This window comes from Cupressus sempervirens, chromosome 8 (assembly GCF_028749045.1).
Source record: "Cupressus sempervirens isolate cs-2001-9-10 chromosome 8, ASM2874904v1, whole genome shotgun sequence".
Lineage (NCBI taxonomy): Eukaryota > Viridiplantae > Streptophyta > Pinopsida > Cupressales > Cupressaceae > Cupressus > Cupressus sempervirens.
In genome coordinates this window covers 435,650,670-435,677,631 of record NC_143125.1, presented here as the reverse complement: position 1 = coordinate 435,677,631, position 26,962 = coordinate 435,650,670, and the positions used below count along the sequence as shown (strand labels likewise).

The window sequence follows — 26,962 nt, the reverse complement described above, 5'->3', positions numbered from 1 at the left end:
ATAAATTACTTATAATTTTAATAATATTCTTTTACGGTGTTGAATTGAATTTGGATCTATTCAAATTACTTCAAATGGACATAGACATAGATTATAGGAAAAAATGTTACCCAACTAGTGGGTCCTTTCCCCTAAACTTGTAAAAATACTTGACAACTATCTATTGACCATTATGTGTCTGCACTACAGTTAATTATCAAAATATTACTCACCCTAATCAAAGTCTAAACTAAATGGGTTGAATTCTAAATTTATTAAACTTAAGTCTAATAAAAGATATTTGACTCCCTTACAAACATATAGATACAAAAACACATCTCAAAATAAACCTCTTTTCAATTATATTTTAAAATATTCTAATAAGTACTTTAGAATTAATATTCCACAAGTTACTATTTTTGAAGTGAGAACCTTATAGATACTTACAAATCACTTATAAAAAATATTTTCCATTATTCCTTTACACACAAACATGTATTAAAAACACATAGCTCCAATTAACCCCTTTTTCAATTATATTTTAAAATCCTCCGTAAATTTTTCAAAATCATTCTTCCCCAAAATACTATTATTACATTATTAAAGTGAACATCTTATAGATGATTACAAATTACTTATACATAAAAATATTTCTCATTAAATTCCTTTATACACATATATGTACAAAACACACGCATATCCCAAATTAACCTCTTTTCAATTATATTTTAAAACACACCATTTCATTCTTTAAAACTATTTTTTTAGAAATTACTATTATTATATTATCAAAATAAACACCTTATAAATACTATACATAATCTTTTCTTTATTCTTTTACAATTATATAGGTACGAAAAAACACATATTTCAAATTAATACCTTTTTCACTTGTATTTTAAAATCCTCCACTAAATTCTTTAAAATTATTCTTCTCGTCCATTACTATTATTGAATTGAATGCTAGAGAGATACTTCCAAATTACTTATACAAAATATTCTCCAACAAACACTTTAAAAATAATCATTGGACAAATCACTAATTATAATTCTAATCATAAATTCTTTAAAATTATTCCTCTTGTCCATTACTATTATTGAATTGAATGCTTTAGAAATACTTCCAAATTACTTATACAAAATATTTTCCAACAAACACTTTGAAAATAATCATTAGACAAATCACTAATTATAATTCTAATCATAAGGAAGGTATCGTACACAAATTTGGGTCAATTGCAATGAGTCTAAATGAAATAAGAAGATAACCAACAAGAAGTGGGTCCTCACCCCTAGACTAGTCTTTTCCACCACCCATGATTCACTTCGTACCTGACACAAGATACAAATCACAGAGAGCCCAAATACAAACCATATGCAAAAAGTGACAAGCCGGATACGAGCTAGAAAAGATTCCAAAGTCACATATTTTCTCATTATATAAGTAAAATAGAGCAGTGTACATTGTAAAAGTTCCAAGAGATTCTCCTGTTACCCGAGAGGCACCGGAATCCATGTCAAATCCCACTAATGCTAATCAAATGTAGTTTCCACTAATCCTCCTATAAAGGTCGTAATGGTAATCCTAACTAATATAATCCCAAGTATATGGTTTTACAATATAGAATCTCATGAGTAATGGTAGATTAATGTGCGATCATTAATATGTGCAACTGTCTATACTGCCCTGAACTGTAGACTGAGGTTTCCCCTCTTGCAAGCAATCCAAGGGAGGAATGGTGAGAGTCTGAGTGGACCCATAGGCATTCCAGCAGAAGGGGTTTTCAATCATGTTGCCCTCCGATGGGAGAAGTTCAATGTTGGCGAGAGTTATGTTGGTGCAAGGAATGGAGTCACTGCATGCAAAGTGCATTGCAGGGCTCCTCGCATCATAAGTTCCACGAATGCCTCTGTAGACAATATCAGAAACGTACACTGCCATTGTTGCATTGTGACATCCCTTGGTGAAGCAGTAGAACTGATCGATTATGATCGGATTTCGCACGTTCTCCATGTACACATTGTCAAAAGCTACGCCAGAGACCGATCCAAGGCCGCCCTGAAAAATCCAGAGTTAAATAGTTAAAGTTGACTTACTTTTTCCAAACTTAACCTTTTACTTAGTATGTGATGTACAAAGATGACTGTATCTTAAGAAAGTGGAGGTAACTAGCAAACAAACCTGCCATGTCTTGATTCGGAGGCCGTTGTCCGAATTGAGAATGACGACGTCGGTGACGCTTATGTTGCAGACACACCCTTGTGAATTGTGGTTCCCTAGCCCTCCTATGCTGATCACCATTAACACAGAACATGGGGTAAAATGAGTTATCAGAGTCTTTGAAGGATTAGTGTTGGTTTAGTGGAGGGTTTATGAGGGTGTTAGAAGGATTAGTGCTGAATTAGTGAAGGGTTTAAGAGGAAGAGTTAGAGACAAGGCATAAAACAAAAGGGGGTCATGTGGTGGAAGAGATACCTGATCCCGTGACTTGGCCCACATGTCACATTTCGGACGTCAACGTTGGCTGCACCAGAAACAATTGATATGCAGTCATCCCCTGTCAATCAAACTCACGGGTCAGTTTCTTTTCTTACTTAACCACCACCATCAATTTGGGATTGACCTCACTTAGCTGTTTATTGCTCATAAAGTAACCTTATCATAATATTAACATATGAAATGGTATAAGCTGATTGCTTATCTATTTAGAATTAAAATTTGGAGGTATACTTTACCAAGCAATTTTCAAATATTTATAATTGAATATCCTAAAAACTGATTACTTGTCTATTTATAACAAAGGAATGAAAGAAAAATCTGTGATAGCCACAATACCAACAATTGAAATATCTTATGAACTGACCATTTATCTATCTATCTACAAATATGGTTTAGAAGTATGACGATCAAGCAACTTTCCCTAATACCACACAATGAAATGTTTATCTATCTACAAATAAGATATGAAGTCATGGACAGCTTACTACCAACCGAAATATGAAATACAGTAAAATACTAAAAACTGGCTTCTTATCTATTTACAACTAAGATTCAATGGTACAATTCACTACGTGGCTACGAGCTGACCACTTCTCTATCTATAACTAAAGAATGAAGGTATGACTTGAATGAAATAGCTTACCACAATACTCCCAAATGAAATAAATATCCTACGGACTAATTGTTTATCTAACTAAAACTGAAATTTGGATATATGACTCATGATGATGCAGGTTGCCATGTAATACCAACAACATATTGGAATAATGCAGTGCTCACCAGTGGAAATGGCAGAGTTGTAGATGCCAACATACTCACTGCCAGAGACATGTATGCCATCTGTGTTGGGACTCAATGCAGGAGTGTTTATGATAATGTTATCAATGACAACTGATTTGCAGGAGTCGAACCTCAAGTGCATCTGTGGACTGTTTCTGATCCTCAAGTCTCTTAGAGTCAAGTTGCTGCTGTCGAAGAATCTTATGGCCTTTGGAATATACCACAAAAACAAAAGATGAGTATTAATATGATTGAGTTATCAGAAGACTCAAGATCAATATTCAGATGTTTAATTATTCTCCCAACAGATTCAATTAGAGCTTCTTACTTACCGTAGGACTATCACATGGCCCGCGCAATGTTGTCCCGTTTGGTCCCTAAGGTTGTCAAACAAAAAAGCGTCAAAAACACTGAATAGTTAGTTGTACAAGAAAAATATTATATTGAAATGCCCAAAAGAGCAAACAGCACCCTGTTTGTCATTTGAGGTTTTCAAAAACAATGTGCAGATTGTTTAAGACAAAATGACAAGAAATCCTTACTCTGTGTGGTTTGCACGGAAGATCCCACCACTTTTCTCCATTCCCATCAATGAGGCCTTTTCCTTGAAGACTGAAATCTTGCAGCTTGTAGAAGACAATCCATTGAAGTTTACTAGAATTCCCATTCCAAGAATCAGGGCCATCAGGGGCAAGAAGAACACCATCCATCTTCAATTCAAAAGCAATGCATTAATGAATGAGGATTCTATCACAATTAACAACCCACCAAGTACTTTTTCTTCATTCATGAACACATCCATCTATCAATCTCACCTGAAAAGCAAGACCAGCTTTGCAGGGCCCAGAGAAAATGGTAGATTGGATCATGAAAGAGTAGCCTTCAGGAACCTCAACTACTGCTGATTCTACTTCACAAGCTGCTTGCCACGCCAATTCAAATGCCTGAACCAAAAACAACAACAAATTGTCCTTAACTTTATCTCATACTAATCACCCAAACTTTATCTCATACTAATCACCCAAGTCACAAAATTCATCTCACATTGCTCATTTCCCCACCCATCTACGTCAAACTACCTAGAACCAAGAGAAAAGCAGAGGAGTAAAAAGTTGGCATGGGCTTTTCTCTTTTAAGAATCAATTCTTTAAGTTTCCCACCAATGAGATAGATATCTCTCTTTTCTCTTTTTTCTTTGATAATGAATCATTGAGTGTGATTTGAAACATTGATATACAAAAATATACAGTACAAGAAAAACATTTATCGTTAAGAACAAAGAATTCATTCCAACTCAATCGCATAAACCCATAAAGTCATCGCCCTGACAACAAAGAAATCAACAATTAGTAGTCAGTAATCACCTCTGTATCATCAGTGATACCATCTCCAACAGCACCATAGTGTTGCACATTGAAGATTTGAGCACAGCCATCATCAGAAGAAGAGTCATTTGCAAATGTTTGAGAAGGAGGGTCAGCACTAGAACTCATCAAGACTCTAGCTGCATTGCAGTGTCTAGGCCAAGGAAGGAGACAAAGCAGAGCGAATACCAAAAAGAGACATTTCGAAGAAAGCAGGGCCTCCATTTTCTGCAAAATAAACCAAGAGGACAGAAACAACTGGTATGGTTGCTGCCAGGTAATAATAACTCCTAAGGTCCGGTAAGAGGCATTAAATAGAAGTGCAGTACGTTGTGGATGTATTCTAAGTATAATATTGGAAGCGCACTAAGCACTTCAGGTGGCTCTAGGCACCCGTGCTCTTTGTCTTGTGAACCAGCTTTGGCTGACGTGTAAGAAAAGGAGGAGAGGCTGCATACGTGTCATCACTTGCAAACAGTTTGCGTTGCATGTGACTTCACGAGAGCAGAAACAAAAAAAGCTTATTACGCCTTCTCACTTCTGCAGTTTTCTATTATTCTTCGAATACACCTCGAATTCGCTTTTCGGTCTCCACAACGTTGATCTTGCCGAGCCCCTCTTTTATTCTTATAATTATTTATTTATGTCTTATCATTACATATTTTGTGTTTTCTCCTTAACATATCTAGGTGTCATTACATTATAGCACATATCTAGGTGTCATTACTAGTGAGTTAGTCTTAACATTTAGAATACATCCAACTTCATAAAAAATCATTCATAAAGTTATAAGGAAGGAATTTTAGACTATGCTATTATAAATTTCATGTCGTAGTTTTAGATTGTTTGTTTGTTTTTTTATATATCACTTAAAAACTCATATTGAAGTTAACATGTTCTTGTTTTAGGATCTTGTCCAACTTATTATTTTATTCTTATTATTATTTTTTATTTATGTTACATCTGCATATATTTTTATCATTACATATTTTGTGCTTTCTTCATAACATTATGACACATATCTAGGTGTCATTATTAGTGAGCTAGTTTTCTTTGATGCTTAACATTTACCATGCATCCAACTCCCAAGAATTCACCCTTTGAGGAATTTCATACTTTCTCATTATAAAAATCATGTTGTAGTTTTAGATTGTTTATTTTCTTTTAAAAGTGTGAATTAAAAAATTCATGTTAAAGTTAACATGTTCTTGTTTTAGAATCTATTTAGCTTTTAAATCATGGGAAAGCTACAATTAAATTTAAGTTTTTGGATATGCATTTTGGGTATTGTTCAAATTAATATAGTTTTGATAAAAGTTTTTTTTTTTTTTTTTTTTTTTTTTTTTTGAGATGTATATGTTTATTGTTTTTTTTTTTTTTTTTAAAGTTCTTTGTGAATAATGTGTATACCTAACAATTATATTTGTTGAATTTTTTTTTAAACAAGTAACAATTATGAATATGAGATTCAAATTCCTTTCTTAAAAGAATAACGAATTTACTTCTAAGGTCTCTATGTTCATGGTTTAACTGTTTGGATAGTTCAATTGAAAGTAAATGTGAAGATTCAAAATGAGGTCTTTATTGGCACATTCATAATTAGACAAGAAAATAAGATATTCCTATCTCTTGTTTCCCCTAATTTTCAGTGTATGCAAGTTTTAATCTAAAAACTATGATGATTTCCTAACTTAACCAATGTTAAGGAAATTCAAAAGATAGGCTAACAAGAAACATAAGTAAATTATTGAAAGTAAAACCTATTGGACATCAACCATCAAAGATTCATTCTTGCAAATTATATTACTAGCAAAATGGAAAACCCACAAAGTAAAAATGAAAGACACTCACAATTTTTAATACATAGATGCAATGATCAATGGAAATTGACAAGATTTCAAGATACCTCAGGATTCATCAAATCATGAAGTTGTCCAAATGCATACATAAACAACATAAATTCATCTTTTGGCACAACTACAATAAATTTCTTCAATAATTCATTACAAAAAGAAGATTAAGTAATGATTAACATCAAACTAATAAATTGCAAACACATTCACAATAAAAAATAGTTGGCTTTTTGAAACAAATGAAGATGAATTCATAAACTTTGGATAGATAGTAGATTTGAGACCAGGAATGAAGCACCAATAATATATGTTAGAGTAATAAGATATTGTCTTATTATCTCTAGTTTACTTAAGCTAAACTTTAGGCATATAATAAATTTTATTATTATTAATTATTCTCATGTAACCTAGATTAGTTAACTTTAGGGTTTTGATATCCTTCATAAGGATTGATCTCTCTTTGTAATTGATTCAATATAAATACAATTCCCTTTTTGCACATCAAGAACATTTCCTCTTCTGTGGATCTCTAAATTCGAGCCTTTAAATTTTTACTTCTCTCTTTTTGTGATAGGTGTTCTATATTCAACGATTCTTGGGAGGTATGTGTTGAGCTTTCATCAAATTCAACAATATATATTGTTTTATGAAAATTTTTTGACCTTAATGACATCTTTTGGAAGATTTTACATAGACTAAATATTTTCAAAATGTAAACCCATAACTATGGTTTCTGGCCATGAGAAATTATAAAAATTAAGGATTAAAACTATAGTTTAACTATACCAAACTATTCCTAAAGGCATTAGTTATCATGTTGAGATGGACTTTCAACCATTATTACATAAAATACACTACAAAATCTAAAAACAAACCCATCCAAATTTTACATAATGAAGTTTAATAATTCCATCATTTTTAACCATAAACACCCATGTTTTGGATCTTGACTTCATTCATGCCTAAAATGCACAAAATCAATAAGTTGCTTCAAACCTTCCAAAACTCCAAAAGTGACTCAAGTCTCTAGAATTCAACACTTCGTCTTCTAGTAGGGTGCTTGAGTGAGCTTTGTGGAACCTTTCTATGACTTATTGGACTTTAAATCAAAATTATGAAACTCCATGGACGATATAAGTTTTTTTTTTATTACATAAAATTAGTTCAACTTGTAGCCAATTTTTTTCTCTTGGATGTGATTCATGATCTACCCCATATCCTCCTTGTTATAAAATATTTGTTGCAAATATTCTTATGTGTTAATGGTAGTCACAATTTCCATGAATTGTTGGATGATGTTTTGGATTGAATATTCTTGATTCTCATCATTGTATAGTTGCAAGTCCATCCCATCGAATAATTTCTTAATCTTGTGGGTGACCACAGTAGTGGGTTAGGCTTTTATAAACATCATATTTTTTGTTGAAATCACACAATTTTAGCAAATTATGATTTTTAACCCTTGATATATACTATTTGAAAAGGATCAATTAAAAATGCTTTGATCAAATTATCCTAGATAAAAAAAATATTTGACATAACTTTTATTCTCCTCAATCATGCCTACAATGGAGTCTCCTTTGCACCTATCAAAATGTTCACATAAAATTAGTTTGAGTTTCGCTTCTGGGGGAGCAAACAAATTTATTTGTAAAGCCTATATATAGCATATGGTATTACTCAAGAAAAAATATATATGGAATTTTATTATGACTTTATTTTATTTTATTTTAGTAAACATATATATTTTCATCATATATCAAATTTTGTGTTCAATGTTTGTGAAAAACTTCTAAACTTAAGAAAACAATATGCAGGAACTATGTATTGATGTCTTGGGTATGCATAGGATCGCGAGGGTCCAAAGACTAGCAATATTAAAAAAATGAAATTTTTAAACATTTGAAAGTGTTAAAATAGTTGTGTTGACTTTTTGCCCACTAAGTCTAATACCAAAACAAAAAATGAGTAGTGAGGAAAATCAAGTACTTGATACATATCAGATACCTAATTTGCCCAGTATTTTTTTTAACAAATCAAGTACGCGATACATATTGGATACCTTAAATGCCTAGTATTCTTCTTTTTTAATATTTTAATACATATGACCCCTTTTGACCCATTGGTTCACACTATATGTGTTTAGGGGTCCAAGAATCCCTAACCACACATATAATATTTCCAGAGGGTCTAAATGGGTCATAGGGTACCTAATGACCCATTGGTTGGAATATGTGTGTCTTTAGGAGTCCTTAGACCCTTAATGACCCATATAATGGTTCAAATAGATCAACAAGGGTCATAAGGTACCCTATGACCATTTGGATCAGATAATGTGTGTCTCAAGGTGTTTGAGGACCCCTTAGCACACTTAGAATATTTCTAAAGGGTTAAAAGGAGTCATATGGTCCCTTATGACTCCTTTTGATTCATTGATTGTCATAATAGGAGTTTATTTAAGGGTCTCAGGACCCTTAACAACACATATAATGGTTTCAAAGTGTCAAAAGGTGTCATAGGGTACCCTATGACCCATGTTAGCCCATTGGATTGCATTATGTGTGTCTTAAGGGGTCCAAGCACCCCTTAACACACATATGATATTTTCAAAGGGTCAAAAGGGGTCATAGAGCACCTTATGACCCATTTCAAAGTATTGGTTCACATTATATGTGTCTATAAGGGTTTGAAGACCACTTAGCACACATATAATCTTTCCAAAGGGTTAAAACGGGTAATAGGGTACCCTATGACCCATTGTAGCTCATTGGTTAGCATTATGTGTTCTTTTAGGAGTCTTACTCCTAACCACAAATATAATGGTTCTAATAGGTCGAAAGTTGTGATAGGGTACCTTATGACCCCTCTTAACACATGGATCACACTATGTATATCTTAAGGGGTCAAAGGACCCCTTACCACATATATAATAGTTTTAATGAGTCAAAAGGGATCATTAGGTACCTTATGACCCCTTTTGAAATAGTAGTTCTTATTATTTGTGTCTTTAGGGGTTTAAGGACCCCTAACCACACATATAATGTTTGTAATAGTCAAAAGAGATCATAGGGTACCCTATACCTTTTTGAACCATTATTTCACATCATATGAGTCTTGAGAGGTCTAAGGACCTCTTACCACACATATAGTAATTTAGAAGGGCCAAAAAGAGTCATAGGGTATCCTAAGAACATTTTTGACCCACTAGTTGTTATTATTTATGTCTTCAAGGATCTAAGGACCCCTAACCACACACATAATAGTTATAATGGGTCCAAAGAGGTCATAGGGCACCCTTTTGACCCATCACATCACATTATGTTTTTCTTAAGGGGTCTAAGAACTCCTTAGTTTCAAAAAAATATTTTTGTAACTAGATCCCTAAGCACACATGATGTGATTAAATGGGTCAAAAGGGATCATAGGCTGCAATATGACCCCTTATAACCCATTTGATCATATTATGTATGAAATTAAGGGTCCTCAAACCCTTAGTGATACACATAATGTGATTGAATGGGTAAAAGGGAGTTATAGGGAGTGAATGGGATGAAAAGGGTTATGAGGTATTCTATGACCCCTTTTGAGCCATTTGATCACATTATCTATAGTTTTAAGGGTCCTAGGACCCCTAAGCACACATAATATGGTCAAATGGGTCAAAAGAGGTCATAGGATGCCCTCTTACCCCTTACAATCCATTAGCATACATTATCTATGTCATTAAGGGTCCTAAGATCCTAAGCACACATAATGTGATCAAATGGATTGAAATGGGTCACAGGGTACGCTATGTACTCTATAACCCTTGTCAACCCATTTGGTCACATTATGTATTATAAGGGGTTCTAAAACTCCTAATGACATAGATAATGTGTTTGAATGAGTCATAAGGGGTCATAAAGTACCGTATGGCCTCTTTTGACACATTCAATCACATTATGTGTGTGTAGTGTTAGCATTAATGTTGATGATATTCCTTTGGGGGAGTATCCTAAGAATTGGAGAGTATTGACATATTGCATTCATGAATGTATTTATCATTGATGTCAACATAGTAGTTGTACCTGTGAATTGTGGGCCTCTGAACCTCACAGACACTTGGACATGGTCATTACGTGCAAAATCATCCTGGAATAAACATTAAGTTGTTTATCTAAGAGGTCTGACAGAGCGACCTGTCGCCTTCTATCTAGAAGGATTTTTCCTAATTAATGTCCTCAGATTTGAGGTGTAGGCAACCAAACCCTCTAAGAATGAAGGATTTAAATGCAATTAAGATGAAATGTAGTTTAATATATATGAATATGCAGTTTAATGTATAAATTAGAAAATAACATTTAATCTACATGTATGCATAGTATTAATCTAGATGATATTAAAAAAAGCTAGAATGCAATGAAAGCTTGAACAAAGTGAGTGAGTAATTTAGCAGAGATTCAATAGTGTAAAGATTCGACCCCTGTAATGAGGAATTAGGAGTTCCTTAAATAGAATTCCTAGAATCCATCAACGGGTGAAACTCGGATCAATGGTCAGTATTGAAGCAAAGATTCAGTTAAGATGGAAACTTCCTTGTGTAGGTGAAGTAGACTGTTTCTATTCTGAGTGTGATGAGCAGTTGACTAAACTTGTCATAAGTGTGAGAGCAAGTTAACTAGATTGTTTCCAATTCAAGAGAGAGTTCACTCAAAGTTTCCATTTAGAACTGAAGAGGGAATTTTGAAGAGGTTATTTAATTTAATAAGTGAGATGTGAGCGCATAAATGCCTTTTCCATTTAATTAAATAATTTCATTTAATCAATTAGGGATGACTTCCTATTTAATTAAATAACTTTGTTTAATTAATCAAAATAAGCATATTTATTAAATTAAATAAATTTAATTCCTTAGTATATTAGCCTTAACGTATAATTTAATTTAATTAAAGTATAAATACTTAATAATTAAATTAAATATTAATCAATAGGTTTCAAAGTGACTAATATGAGTGCATACTATAGAGATTAGATTATGAGTATGATGAATGCAGATTAGGGTTTTTTGCATCTGACAATTAAGTCAAGTAGCGAGTAGCAAAATAAGAATTTCCTATTAGAATAGGTCTTAGGATTGATCAGAAATAGACCAGAATTGGTATAATTGCAATAAGTCAATTTTGGGGTATTACATTTTTCCTCTCTTTGAATGAATGTGCAAGTAGTAGGTTCAATTCAAAAAAAATCAGAAAGCATGATGTGAGGATCAAGAAATGAGATTGGTTTTGAAATTGATGATACGAAGACCAATTGATAAGCTTTTAAGGACTATCTCTAGAATAGAGCTTAATCCCAAGGAATCCAAGTAGAATACCTAGATACCTAAAATTGATAAGCATTTAAAAGGTTTCTTCAAAATTAAGTTTGGCCTTTAAGGATCTAGATAGAACACCTAGATACCCAAGATTGATAACATTTAAAAGATTATCTCCAGAATGGAGCTTAACCTTTAAGGATCCAGATAGAACACCTAGATGCCTGAGATTGAAAGCATTTAAAAGATTATCTCTAGAATAGAGCTTAACCTTTAAAGATCTAGATAGAACACCTAGATACCTAAGATTGAAAGCATTTAAAAGATTATCTCTAGAACAGAGCTTAACCTTTAAGGATCCAAATAGAACATCTAGATACCTAAGATTGATGAAAAGATAACAAGATCCAGTCATGAGTCATAGAATCATCCCTAGAACGAGGCTTGATCCTCAAGAGTCGGGGTTTAGACTATCCCAATACCTGTCCATTGAACTCTGAGACAAGTTTTTATAAGATTGATCAATTGATGAAAAAATAAGATAGATAGAAAAGATGCCAGATAGGAGGGAGCAAGATGCCCTGAGTGATGAGATGCCCCAAGTGACGAGGACATAAGATAGGAACAAGATGTCCCAAGTGATGAAGATTCAGATCAATTTGAAATGCAAGTTCAATGATGTAATCATCCTGCCCCCTCGAGAGTGAAATCGAAAGATGACACACCAGAAGTATGATGTAAGGAGAATGATGAAAGATACAGAAGAAATCCAAGGTTTAGCAGAATATAGAAGAGATCAGAACGATCATGAGAAAATATGAAGAGATCAGAATGATCTAAAAAAATATGAAGAGATCAAAATGATCTAAAGAAAAATAAAGAGATTAGAATGATTTGAAGAATATTAGAAGTCAATCCAAAGTGATTTCGAGGTCCAAAAGACCAAGTTTGACCAATAGTTGACCAGAGTTGACTTTTTTGAGAATTAATTTTAAAATTTGAAGAATTTTGAGTTGAAAAGATTCCAAGAATTGTAAAGTATGAGAAAGATTTGGGTTGCAGAAGTGTTCAATCGCGTCGGTCCCCAAAATTTTAAAATGCATTTTTTAGGCACTAAGGTGTGTTAGATTTCGAATTCGTTCTCGAAAATGGATTCAAAACAGTCAAATTAGCTAGGGTGTGCTTTTTGCGCAAATCGAAGCACTTTGAGAAATGAGGTCAATAGCTATATAAGGGCCCAAGGGGTCATTTTCAATTCATTTGTGCTTCTTGTCTTGTAGTGAATTGAGCTCTGAGAGAGACATGGCAATGAACATGATATATCATCGTTTCGAGTGCTCCAGAAGACACAGCTGACTAGTAGACTATGGACCACCAGTGAGTCATCAATTTCCCACCTTTGTACCTTTACTTTCATGCTTTACAAGGTCATTTATTTCATTTTTAGCATGTTTTAGGGCTGTCCAAATGATCTTCACACGAGACTATCTTTTCTCACACGAAGATAATATCTTCTCGCGCAAAGAAACAGGGTGTGCTATTTCTTTGCGTGCGTTGGTGAGGTTTCTTGTGTGGGAGACACCCACCTCTCATGTAAAGAAAGAGATTCTTCACGTGCGAGAACTTTGCTTCTCACGCGAGGACTTCATTTCTCGTGCGACAAGGAGATTCTTTGCATGAAAGAGGGAATCTTCACACGAGATCTAGAGAACTTCGCGCGAGAACCCGTGATAGTAGAAGTTAAAATTTGCATTTTTATTCATGAAATTTGCATTTTTATTAGCTTTTTTCTGTCATTTCATTTAGGTACTAATCATTTGCTTGTCGTTGTTTGTTTGTGTGTGTGTAGAAGGTCTTTGATGACGCTTCATTTAGATCGCATTATCCACCCTATGGAGAGTTGTTACAAAGTCTCGATGATGTTGATCAGGCACACATTGCTCAATTGGGTTTGTCCTCACTATGCCAGATCCTAGTCGTGATGGTGAATCATGGCTTACTCACAACTTTGGTGGAGCATTTCCATTCAGAGATGAACACCTTTCATTTGCTAGTGGAGGAGATGATGATCACCCTGGAGGACATTTGGAGGATACTATGGATCCCATTCCATGGAGCCAGAGTGGTGTATGATACAGTGCCCCAAGCAGGCATAGAGGCACTTTCTATTGTATTTGGTAAAGAGTTGCAGCAAGGTAGAGCCATCAGCTGAGATGAGCTGAAGCATACATACGGGCTAACACACAGGCTGGCATCTGTGCTAGCTATATTCTTGAGCTATTTGTTGTGTCCTAACAGAGGACAACATGGTTTGGATTGTGGGTGGGGTGTTATGCTACACCAGATGGTAGAGGTGCCTGAGATTTTTGGGTGGGGTCAATGCATGTTGGCCCACCTATACCATGAAATGCACAAGATAGTCTTCCATGAGAAGAAGACTATGGCCACTGGAGTTTATGTGTTACAGATCTGGGCATGGGAGCATCTTCCCATATGTAGGCCCATTCATGAGGATGCCAAAGAGTCGATGAAGCCTTACATCTATTGATACCGAGGGCACATTACCTAGGTCTTCTTGGGTAAGACAAAGCATTGGAGGACACGTCTCAATGACTTGGTCTCCCTCGTATGGTGGCCCTAGTGAGAGACAGAGGAGTGGGATGACACTCAGAGAGAGCTGTCGTGGATGTTCAGCTCACAACCACTATTAGGCAAGATGACACATATCACAGAGCAGTTTGCAATTTCATGAGTGTGGCAGTAGTATGATCGACCATAGGATATTTCTCAGGAGTACTGTGCATACGCCAGACTGGTGAGAGATGTAGGGCGAGTGTGGCCTCCACATATGGATCTAGGCTAATCCATGATAGATGTACATAGCCTAGCTACAACTCAATGGGACTACCTTCCAGAGGTAGTAGATGCAGGGATGACGCCTACTTATTAGGCTCATTTGATCAGCCATCCATTCCCAAGATTTACTGATCCACTAGGGATGGCAGGTCAAGCATAGAGATAGGTGCCTCAACAGCAAGAGGTATAGCCATAGCCACAGGTGTAGCCATAGATGCCACCACAAGTTTGGCACTAGGTACAATAGTTGTAGATTCCCCCACAATAGATGGGATTAGCCCCAAGTGTCGAGGGTAGTGGGATAGGACATGGTCGGTGGTGGAGGCAAAAGACAGAGGAATAGGCCCCACAGCAGGAGGCTCCATAGCAACAGGCACCACCACAGTAGAAGGCACTTAAGATGCTTGATGAGGATATGCCAGATCAGCTGAAAGCTAGGGTGTAGGACACAGTATAGTGCTACTGAGAGAAGATTTGTCAGGCCTCCCTATAGTTGGGGGATCTACAGATATAGGTAGCTGTCTAGGATTCTCATCTAGTGGAGCGATAGTGAGAGATCGATAGATGGAGAGAGCATGCCAAGACTACGGAGTAGAGATTGGAGATTGCACAAGAGGAGATCCGCCTTCAGTTAGCTCGGGGGGCTTAATACTTTGCTACATATTTGACAGTGGTGTGTGATGAGGCTCTGCAGGTGCAACGATTTTCATAGTATGCTCGAGAGTCGGGAGGTGCACAACCTCCTACCTAACATGCCACCACCTCCTCCTCCACCTACGGCTCCTACTCCTACTCCTCCTAGAGACGAGAGCACATGGTAGAGTTAGATGATATGTGTTTGGTTCTTGATTTTTGATCTTTGGCTATGTATTGGTTGGTGTGCCAGCACCATTTTGTATCATTTTGATCGATAGCACTCAAGTAGTGCCCATTTTTGTACTGACCCATTCTTTTGAGATATACATATATATGAGATTTTGAGTCGAGTATTCCTATGTTCATGTCATTGTCTATTTTGCTTTACTTTGATGTACATGAGATGTTAGTATGATAATTATGAGATGTATGTTGTACTTTGATATGAATGCATATGTATTCTAATGTGATGTGATGTGATTATGAGCATGTAGAGTAGATATTATGAGTATATGGATGCAATGCATGTGGAAATGGATTGACATCTCATGTAGTGTTGCGTGTTTTTGCTTGATAGTGACAAGTATTCCATTGAGGAGCGTGAATCAATGAATCAAATGCTTTTGTAGCCATGGAGAAACTTGGTATGTTTGAAGATGCCCCCAATCCTTCATCACACAGGGGAGAAATAGCATCACAACCAAATTGTGTGTGTATGCAAGTGAAGTATGTAATGTAAGACTGATGTTAAATGCAACCCTAGGTCTAGCTACCAAGCCTTGATGATTTATCATCACTGGACGTAGAAAAAAGCTCGTATGTTATACAATTCTCACTGACATTGTAATCATGGGAATATGAATAGAACATATGTTATAGGTTCGTCGAGATTAAATGTAAGCATTTGAGGCACAAGAAGCCAGAATGACCATAACATTTGTCCCTTTTAATATAGCAAGTTAACATAAGCATCAAAGCATAAATGCTAGGATGACCAGAATGTTGCTTGCATGACAAACACACCAAACACATGGGAGATACATCTTATGCTCAGTATTAAGTAAGTATTCTATCCATAATGACCCTTGCATTCGTAACCTGAGATAGAAGTGTGCTAAGTATACTCACAGTGACCCGTATGTTCACTTAGTAGGATGAGTATTAGTATTTACTATAGCATGAAGAGTTCACTCCAACAAACAAGGAGAAGAACCAATGTTATTGGTGTATTCGTATAAAAGGAGTCGAGGTACGCATGGCCATCCAATACGAGATGGAGGCTCTTATAGTGGACACCTCTTTTTTAGGAATATATTAACTTATTGGAACTAAACAACATATAGAAAGCAAAGAAAAGATCATGCCCCTAGTTATTAATTCTCTAGTCAAAGATGACATCATCGAGTTGCTTGAGGAGATATGATAAAGCAAAACAAAGAAAAAAAAAGAAAATGCTTAGCATATCCAAACAAGTATATCATTTTTGTGTTCAATGTTTTTGGGATTGATGTCAAGTTTTAGTGTCCAGAACATAGATGAAAGAAATCTCTTCAGTAGGATGACGACAGTAGGCAGACATAGTCAGAACGACTGGTGATTGAGGTCAAAGTGTTAGTGTAGTTTTTTATTTTTTCCTATTTTGCTAGGTTTTTCCTACACTTTTAATAATCTCGCTTAGGTTAATAAAGCATGTATTATTAGGTGAATGGTTGTGAGGTGTCACCTTCCTACATGTGAGCATCCATTAGCTATCTTGGGAAGATACTTTGCTATCTTTAGTCCGATAGATGGTTGCTCCTCATTGGTTGGTGTTGCCACCTCCTCTCTCTTCCTTGCCTATATAAGCATGCTACCTGGCTTGTATTTGTATCTCTTGTTTTTGCATCCTCTTAATGCTATTTTGCTTCCAGCATTTGCATTACTCTCTTGGAGACTAACTCTATGATGCTATTTTGATTTTGTATCATTTGCATTCATAGTTTAGATATTTCCTCTTTGCACTAGTTTTTTGGGTTATTAATCTTTTCAGATTCTAACATGGTATCAGAGCTTTTCTATGTGCAAGAGTAGATTTTAGGTTCCTTATTTGAGAGATTCGGGGGGGGCAAATAAACTTTATTGTAGTTTTTTGAAAAATGAAGTATGCTCTTCTCTTGCATCTTTGGATGATCCTGAGAATCAGAAAAGTTTTGACAAAAAAAACACTTTCTGGGTTTTGTTCGCAGCCCCGAAAAATCATTTGGGTATCTTTTAGATTTTGCATGCAAGCTGTATATTTTTCAGAATCGAGCATGTAACGCTACAGCCATACCCCTCTCCATTGGCAGTCGCAGATTTGAATGCAACTTTTCTTCAAATCAGGGGATCAGCAAATTTTTGGAGCACTTTCAGCCCAAACGGACATCACCATTGGATCCGGAAGGCCGTTTGCAGTCAGAATTCATATAAAGCTTTTCGTTTTTGGAGACAGAGCTTTGGGAGGCAAAATTTTTTTACCCGTAGGGCCTTCCATACGGATCGTACGGACACATGTCGATTTAAAAATAAAAAATAAAAAAAAGGGGCGTAGGGCCGCTCCACCGCGGCACCACCCAGCGGGCACCACGGGGCCGCCCCTGCCCAGCTTCTCTGGCATCCGCCGTCGCCGTTATCCGGCCGCCCCTGCCTAGCTTCTCTGGCCTCTGCCACCACCGTTATCTAGTCGTCCGCCCAGCTTCTCCGGCCTCCGCTCTCTGCAGCCGCAGCGGAGCCTCCGCCACCGCCGCGAAAACGTTAGCCCCTCCGTCACCGCCCGTCGACGACAATCGCACCGCCGGGTTTTCCTCCCGGGCGCCACTGCCGCCGGCAGAAATTCCTCCGACACCGCTCTGCAGCTTTTTTCGGCAACGACGTCACTTTCCCAGCGCTAACGTCTTTTTCCAGCATTGACGTCACTTTCCCGGCACCGATGTCTTTTTTCGGCATGGACGTCACTTTACGACTTGCTGACATTTTTTTTCGGTGATCAAATTTTTTTGCCGGCAACAGTATTGTGATGGGCATACGGCCGTCAAATTTAGGCCACTGTCTCAAATTTTCCAGCAAGTGCATTTTTGGAGCAGCAGTCGATTTTTTGGCTATAACTTTTGCATACGGAGGTATTTTTTCGATCCGAAAGAAGCGCCGAAAAGCTGGTTCTAAGATGGAGATGTTGGTATAGGTATTTTTGAGTTTTGGTGCAGTTTGGTTGCCTGTTATGGTAGTCGAAGCTAGATGTTCTATTTTGCACTCCGAGAGGCGTATCTTGAGCTTCCGATCTCCAATTTCAGACTTCTTTATATCGTTGGAAAGCTCTTTCTTTGCTCTTTCTAGTGATGCTGGTTGTTGTTCCAAATTCTATTCCAGACACATCCTATTCATTATTTTGAATTTTAGCATTCTGGTGGATATTCTATTTGTTTCAGCTCCAGAGATCGATTTTGTTGCTTCAGTTGCTTCGTTTTGGGCTTTACCTTCTGTTGTTTCAGCCTTATGTTTTTTTTTATCATTGTTGATATTCACTGTAAGCATCTTTATGCAACGCACTGAGATAAAGTGCCACTCTTGCATTTTGGGATCCTTTTCATCATTGTGATTCATTGTACTCGCACTATTATATAAAGTGCCATGGGGGGGATAGTTGTTTGCCGCTTATAGGCTCTCTTTCTCTAATTCCTCATGTAGTGTCGATGACACATGCCTTTATTTGTGTTTGTACCTCACTCTCGATGAGTTTGGCTCCTGTGTTGTAGGAGATTTTTGGCCCATCTTTTCAGCTGCCTGTCACCTCACCTACCTTAAGGGGAGGTTATATTGTTGTTCTATGCTCTTTTGGTTGATGGTTCGTGCCTTCTATTTCCATGGAGGTTCCTTTGGTTGATGGTTCGTGCCTTCTATTTCCATGGGGGTTCTACAGATCAACATTTTGACAGAGTTTTGCGGTTCTTCATGCTTCAGTGATGCTGCTTCTTCATGATCACTCCTTGTTCCTATTTTAGGGGACAATTTCCCTAGCGAGAGACTTCTTCAGTTCTTCACTAGGTTCTTACCTCTTTTTGGGGGAGGGTTTTTCCCTTGTGGTTTTCTCTCTTTCCCCGCTTTCAGAGGTTGCATCTTCTTGCATTGTACTTGGGTACCTAACATGGCCTCGTTGCCGGGACCCATTTCTACATCCACCTAAGCTTCGCTTATGGGGGGGTGTTAGTGTAGTTTTTTTATTTTTTCCTATTTTGCTAGGTTTTTCCTACACTTTTAATAATCTTGCTTAGGTTAATAAAGCATGTCTTATTAGGTGAATGGTTGTGAGGTGTCACCTTCCTACATGTGAGCATCCATTAGCTATCTTGGGAAGATACTTTGCTATCTTTAGTCCGATAGATGGTTGCTCCTCATTGGTTGGTGTTGCCACCTCCTCTCTCTTCCTTGCCTATATAAGCATGCTACCTGGCTTGTATTTGTATCTCTTGTTTTTGCATCCTCTTAATGCTATTTTGCTTCCAGCATTTGCATTACTCTCTTGGAGACTAACTCTATGATGCTATTTTGATTTTGTATCATTTGCATTCATAGTTTAGATATTTCCTCTTTGCACTAGTTTTCTGGGTTATTAATCTTATCAGATTCTAACACAAAGAGGAAACTTCACAATGAAGAACCTAAAGAGGACTAAGCAACAATAGATGGACATAGCCAGAATGACTGGTGACTGATGCAAGAGAGATTTTCCACAAAGGAATCTGGAGATGTGACACAAGAAATAGTAAGTAGACATAACTGAAACAACTAGTGACTATTGCGAAAGAGATTCTATGAAGAGAATCTTGAAAATTAGGTATAGTGGTGATAGTAGACAAACACAATGAGGACCACTGGTGACTATCATGAAGGAGATTCTATGAGGAGAATCTCAAAAATAGTGACACTAGCGACAGTAGGCAGACGAAGTGAGGACCACTAGTGACTATTGTGAAGGAGATTCTATGAGGAGAATCTCAAAAATAGTGACACTAGCAATAGTAGGCAGACAAAGTGAGGACCACTGGTGACTATCATGAAGGAGATTCTATGAGGAGAATCTCAAAAAGAGTGACACTAAAGGGGAATGCCCTCAAGCTATAACAAGACTCAATCCATGGATACATGAGTGGAAAGCAGGAAAAGCAAGAAAGCGAAAGCATGAAAGTGACTATATAGAATAGCTAGAAGATGCACTGCAAGATGGAGCGTTGGGAACAAGAGGCACCTGTTTACCAGGTTTTCACCTTCTTGGTAGGATTCTCTCTCTTTTTTTCTTTTTCTTTTGTGACTTTTTTGTGTTTTTTGATTTTTCACTTTTTTTGGTGTTACCAAGGTGCCTATTGCTAGGTTTTCACCAAGGTAACAATTTTTTTTCAGGACTTTTTCTGATTTTTAAGATTTTTTCAAGACATATAGATATGTACAAAGAACTTATTGATATTAGATCAACTGTAAAATTTCTTCAGGTGGAGAGTGTTGACAGGTTCTTTAAGCACTTCTCCTTTGGTTGTGGAAAGCTGATAGGCGCCAGATCCATATACTGCAGTAATGATGTAGGGACCAAGCTAGTTTGGTTCAAACTTTCCTTTATTTACTTGTTGTTATTGATTCTTAAGGTTCTCTCTTAGGACAAGATCACCAGCTGGAAGTCATGTGGCTTGACCCTTCGATTGTAGCTTCTTGCCATTTGTTGTTGATATGCTCGCAGATGATCACATGCCACTTGTCGTCATTCATCCAGTAACACAAGCTCTTGAAGCTGAGCTATCCTGTAGTCATCATCAGTGATAAGACCCTTCATAGAGATTATCAAGGTAGGAATCTTGATCTCTATTGGAAGCACAACATCCACCCCATATACCAAAGCAAAGGGAGTTGTGCCCGTTGGAGTCTTGATGCTTGTCTTATATGCCCACAGGGCTAGATTGATCTAGAGATGCCAGTCTCTCCTCAATTTGCTAACTGTGTGATGAAGAATTTTGAGGATTGCCTTATTGGATGCCTCATCCTGGCCATTACCTTGGGGGTAATAAATGGAAGACCAATGTTGTGTGATTTTGAATTTCTTGCATAGTTCCTTGAGGTCTTTATTCTTGAATATTCCTCCATTGTTAGTAATGATTGAGGACGACACACCATATCTACAAATGATGTAGTTTGTGATGAAAAGTGCTACAGTTTTGCCATCAGCAACTATGAGAGGTACTGCCTCTACCCACTTTTTGAAATAATTTGTAGCCATGATAATGAACTTATGTCCATTAGAGGAGGTTGGGTAGATCTATCCCACCAAGTCGAAGGCCCATTGTTAAAATGGTCATGTTGTAGTAGAGGGAATTAGTTCTCTGGCTAGAGCATGAATCAAATTCCCATGTAGCTGACACTACTTGTAGGACCTAGCATACTTGATAGCTTCTTACTCCATTTTGGGCCAGTAGTAACCAGCATAAAGGAGTTTGTGAGCTAGTGTCAGGCCATTGGAATGAGCTCCACAAATGCCCTCATGAACATCAATTAGTGCATGTTTGGACTCTTCGGGTTCTAAAGACCTAAGGAGTGTTTTGTCGAGACCTCTCTTATACAGATCATCAACAATAATGACATAATGGGAAGCATTACGGATTAGGTAACGTTTCTCATTCCGGGTCAGACCTTTCAAAATGGTTTGATTGTGAAGGTAGGAATAAATGTGATGGTAGCGAGATGATTCTTGTCCTATAACATAACAGATCATCTTAGAATCAGGGGTGTCATAGGCTGGGTAGTGTAACGCTTCTACCAAGAACTCATGTTAGAGATCATTTTCAGGCATTTGTAGCAAGGAGGCCAGAGTGGCCATGGCATCAGCTACTTTATTATTTGTTCATGGAACTTATTGGAAGGTGATGTGTGCAAAATACTTCTTTAATTCATTAGCCATGTGCTTGTAAGGAATTAGTTTCTCATCCTTTGTTTGGTACACATCATTAACCTGGTTGATGACAAGCTAAGAGTCACCAAAGATATCTAACTGATCCACTCTCCATTTAGCTACATTTTTCATGCCATTGATCAAAGCCTCATATTCAAAAATGTTGTTTGTACAAGGAAACATAATCTTGTATGCTTTGGACAATGAGTATCTTTGTGGTGTAATAAAAAGTAATCCAACACCTGATCCTTGTTGTGTGAAGGACCCATCAAAGAACATAACCCATGTGTGGTGTGTGAGTGTCAGAATCGATTCATCTAGGAAATCAATGTTCATCGGCAGAAGACTCTATATGGGTGCATTGGCCAGTTGATTTGCAATTGCCTATCCCTTGATAGCCTTGCCTTCAACATATTGGATGTCAAACTCACTAAGTATCATAACCCATTTAGCCAATTTTCCCATGAGAGCTGCCTTACTGAGCAAGTACTTTAGTGGGTCTATTTTAGCCATGAGCCTCGTAGTGTGGGCAAGCATATAGTTTCTCAACTTTTGGGAAGCAATGACAACTACCAAGCAAGCTTTCTCAATAATGCTATAGTTTATCTCATAATAGACCAGTGTTTGGCTCAAGTAGTAAATAGCCCTTTCTTTGTTTTCATTGTCTTCCTGAGCCAATAGGATTCCTAGAGACATTTCAGTGGCTGAAATGTATAAAAGAAAAAGCTTCCCATGAATAGGAGGCATTAGGATTGGTGGATTGACAAGATATTGTTTGATCTGTGTTAAGCTTTGCTTACAATCCTAGCTCCAATTAAATTTTACACCCTTATGTAAGGTCTTTGTGAAGGGTTGTGATCTATCTGCTAATTGTGAGATAACCTGCGAATAGATTGGAGCCTTCCCTATAGTCCTCTCATATGGCTGATGTTCCAAGGTGGTGGCATGTTCATTATTGCTTGTACTTTCTTTGGATCTACCTCAGTTCCTTTTGCAAAAACAATGTATCCCAGCAACTTCCCTGATGTGACACCATGATCCAGGGGATATTTTCACCAAAAATTGAAGTATCTCCAAAACTCCAACAATCAACATCATTTTAAAGTCTTCGAAATTCTGCACCCAACGCAATTCGAATGGGAAAAAAAGGAATTCATATGCAAAAGTTATAGCCAGTCAAAGTTTGGTCAAACTAGGTACAGAGGTCGTCAAAAGGTGAAAAAAATCATCTCAAAAGTGGTCAACAATGGGTTTCAAATTGAAGATCTCGTTGAGAGCTTTCCAACGGCGTTCGTTTTGTCAAAAATGGAGTTTGTATGCGAAAGACATGTCCGATTGAAGTTCAAGATGATGAGGTGGAAATAATAATAATAAATTTAATAAAAATAAATAAATAAATTGTTGATGGTGCTGAGATTTGAACCCGCGACCACCGGTCCCCAAAATCCGGCCGATGGCCATTACACCACTGGTGGCCTTTAAAACATGTTAGACAAATGTTTATTATATGGTTTGAAATGGTGCTAAGTTTAGTTAAAGGCTAGAGGTCGGTGTGGTGGTTGGAACCACTGACCTCCCTCTATTACATGCATTTTCAAAATCTCCTTTGCCATTGCACCACGTGAGTGGCTTGTGATATTTTTAGCGCAGATTTTATTTAAAGTGTATCAAGCTCGATTCCCTCTTGCCTAAATAAAGGCAATTATTAAATAAGGACAAATTTCAAAAATAGGAATGAGTGTTATTTCGAAGATAGACTATTGTAAGGGTCTAAATATGTAAAATCTTGGTTTTCCCTATTATTAGGCAAATATTTTGTATAAAAAGAGGGTTTAGGTGCCTTTTGAAGGCATGAAAGTTAAGGGAGAAATTATGCAAATGGTGAGAGAGATTTTATTTATTTGGAGACTTTGTGATTTTTCTTGCACATAGAGGAATTTTGCTGCATGTGCTTGAAGGGAATTGTCACAAATCAATTGTATTGATTTATTGGAGTTAATCGGATCGGTCCCCCTATTGGAGCTAGACCTGGAGACGTAGTCCTTCTCAGATGAACTCTGAAATCAAATGTGTTGTGTCTCTATCTCTCTTTCTATCATCTCATCTTGTGTTTTCTTATGTGCAATTATGTTAATTTTTCTTTATTAAAGCCTTAAAATTAACTTTATGTAATTGGTTAACATTACCTATAATAGTCCTAGATCCTAGAAATCAAATCAAATTTGGTATCAGAGCTTTGTTTGACTAGTATTGCAGATTTGAATGTTAACAAGATCTAGGTTGAATCAAGGTGAAGGTGACCTTGAAGAATATAATCCTGAGATCGGAAAACGAAGAGCTAATCCACCATTTCAGATGGAAGATAAAGGTGGTGGACAAGGTTTAGAAGATCAAAATGTCTAGAAGACTCTCCAAAGTTTGCAAACAATGGTAGAAGTTTTGTTACAAGAAAGAGAAGAGAAGATGCGAAGGCGTGCAACTTGTGATGACAAAGGGAAAAAGAAAGGTGTTGATCGTGATCCTGATCATGAGCCTCCATCTCCTCCCTCATCTCCCTCTTCTCCTTCTTCCCCTTCTTCTCCTTCTTCTACACATTCTAAGTCTTCTAATATTTTTAAAGGCAGACATAAGCCTCGAATTAAGTTGGATGTAAAATTTGACTTGACAAAATATTGTGGGGAGTTAAATGCTGAGAAGTTAGATGACTGGATTCAGCAAGTAGAAGTCTACTGTAGAGTCCAAAACCTTGTAGATGATGTTGATAGAATTCAGTTAGCCACTCTTTGGTTAGGCGGTGTAGCTCTAACTTGGTGGGAGAGTAGGACCCAACATGAAACTTCAAAACATGGTAAGTTAAATATGTCTTGGTCAGAATTTGTTAGTGCTTTAAAGAAGCAATTCTACCCCCTAGGCCATATGCAGCAATTAATGATGAGCTAGCAACATTTTAGGCAAGGGAAAGGTCAAACTGTCCAAGAGTACACCCATGAGTTTCATAAAAGGTCTATTTCATTAAATGTCCCATTGTATACCTAGGACACTTTACTCAAGTATATAGGTGGTCTTCATTCTTACCTAAGGAACTCTATTCTCATCCTAAATCCTTGTAATTTGGATGAAGTATGTGTCCAGGCAACACATTTAGAGTCAATATGTAAGGGTACCTTCATTGATAAGTCTGACAAAAAGTCATCTAAGTCTAAGGAAAAGTCCAAAGGAAAAGGGAAGGATAAAAAGACAGCTACAGTAAAGAAAGAGGGTGAGAAACCCACATGCTTGTATTGCAAGAATGAAGGGCATGATGATTCTAAGTGCTGGAAGCTGCATCCTGAAAAGAGGCCAAAGCAATTTGGTGGAAATAAAGGCAAACAAAAGACTGCTGCTATAGCTCAATAGGATCTTGGATCTAACTCCGGAGATGAAACAAAGATCGTTGCTACCGAGATCTAAGGTAAAGGAAAAGGTATTTCTCTTTCATCAGCTACCAGTTCTTCTAGCATAAGTGCAAGTACAAGTGAAGATTCTTCTCCTAAGAATGACAAGAAAAGGAATAAATTATTTCACATTCGAGTTGTCATCAAGAAAAATAAGGTTGATATATTATTTGATACAGGTTCTCAAGTTAATTTGATATATGAGGAAATTGTTAAGAAGCTCAATCTAACTACAACACCTCATCCAAAGCCATATCCTCTTGGATGGGTTTGTAGTGATGCACAATTATAGGTAACCAAGCAATGTAAGTTAAGATTTGCTATCACTGCAAACTTTGTAGATGAGGTAGAAGCTAATGTAGTCCCTCTAGATATTTGTGGTCTTGTACTTGGGAGTCACTATTTATATGATCAACAAGCTATCTTCTATAGGGAGGAAAATAAGTATCATCTGTTTAAAGATAAAATTGAATACATTGTATGGGCACATAAGGTTAAGACTAATCTAGCACTAGTTAATACTGATTAGATGAAAAGGTTAGTCAACTCTAGTAAGAATTTTGTGTTGATGATTGTAAAAGCCAAAGAAGATGAAACATCTGAGGCATTTAAGGGATGTGATCCAAAACATCAAGATGAAATGGTCAAAGTTGTTTCCGCCTACAATGACTTGTCTCAAGAATCAAAAGGATTGCCTCCTAAGAGAGAGATACAACATGAGATTCAATTGCAGCCAGAAGCGCCACTTCCTAATATCGGCATGTACCACTTATCAGTCTTGCAGAATGAGGAAATCAAGAAGCAAGTTCAAAAGCTCATGGAGAAAGGAGTTATCTATCCTAGTACTTCTCCTTGTGGTTCTCCTATTGTGTTGGTTCCAAAGAAAGATGGGACTTGGAGAATGTGCATTGACTATAGAGCTTTGAACAAGATAATGGTAAAGAATAGGTACCCTCTTCCCAAAATTGATGATTTACTTGATCAGTTGAAACATGCAATTTATTTCACTAAGCTAGACTTACGTAGCAGATATCATCAAATAAGAATAGCAGAAAATGATATTTGGAAAATTGCTTTTAAGAGAAAACAGGGACTTTATGAGTGGTTTGTTATGCATTTGGGCTTTGTAATGCACCAGCTACATTCATGAGAGTCATGAATGATGTCTTACATCCTTTTATTGATGATTTTGTCATTGTCTATTTAGATGATATTCTTGTATTTAGTAAGTCTTGGGATGATCATGTAATTCATATATAAAAAGTACTTGATGTATTGAGAAAAGAAAAACTCTATGTAAAGATGTCAAAATGCGAATTTG

General features: G+C 36.8%; 1 protein-coding gene across 1 annotated transcript; it reads right to left on the bottom strand.

The window, feature by feature from the left end:
* Nucleotides 1-1,390: 1,390 nt before the first annotated feature.
* On the bottom strand, nt 1,391-4,979 carry LOC149543095 (polygalacturonase At1g48100-like). Its single transcript, XM_089798005.1, has 8 exons — nt 4,624-4,979; nt 4,075-4,203; nt 3,802-3,969; nt 3,592-3,636; nt 3,260-3,467; nt 2,456-2,537; nt 2,162-2,270; nt 1,391-2,038 (listed from the first exon to the last, which is right to left on the bottom strand). The coding sequence occupies exons 1-8, from the start codon at nt 4,846-4,848 to the stop codon at nt 1,640-1,642; spliced, it is 1,365 nt and encodes a 454-aa protein (XP_089654131.1). The 5' UTR covers nt 4,849-4,979; the 3' UTR covers nt 1,391-1,639.
* Between the last annotated feature and the right edge of the window lie 21,983 nt (nt 4,980-26,962).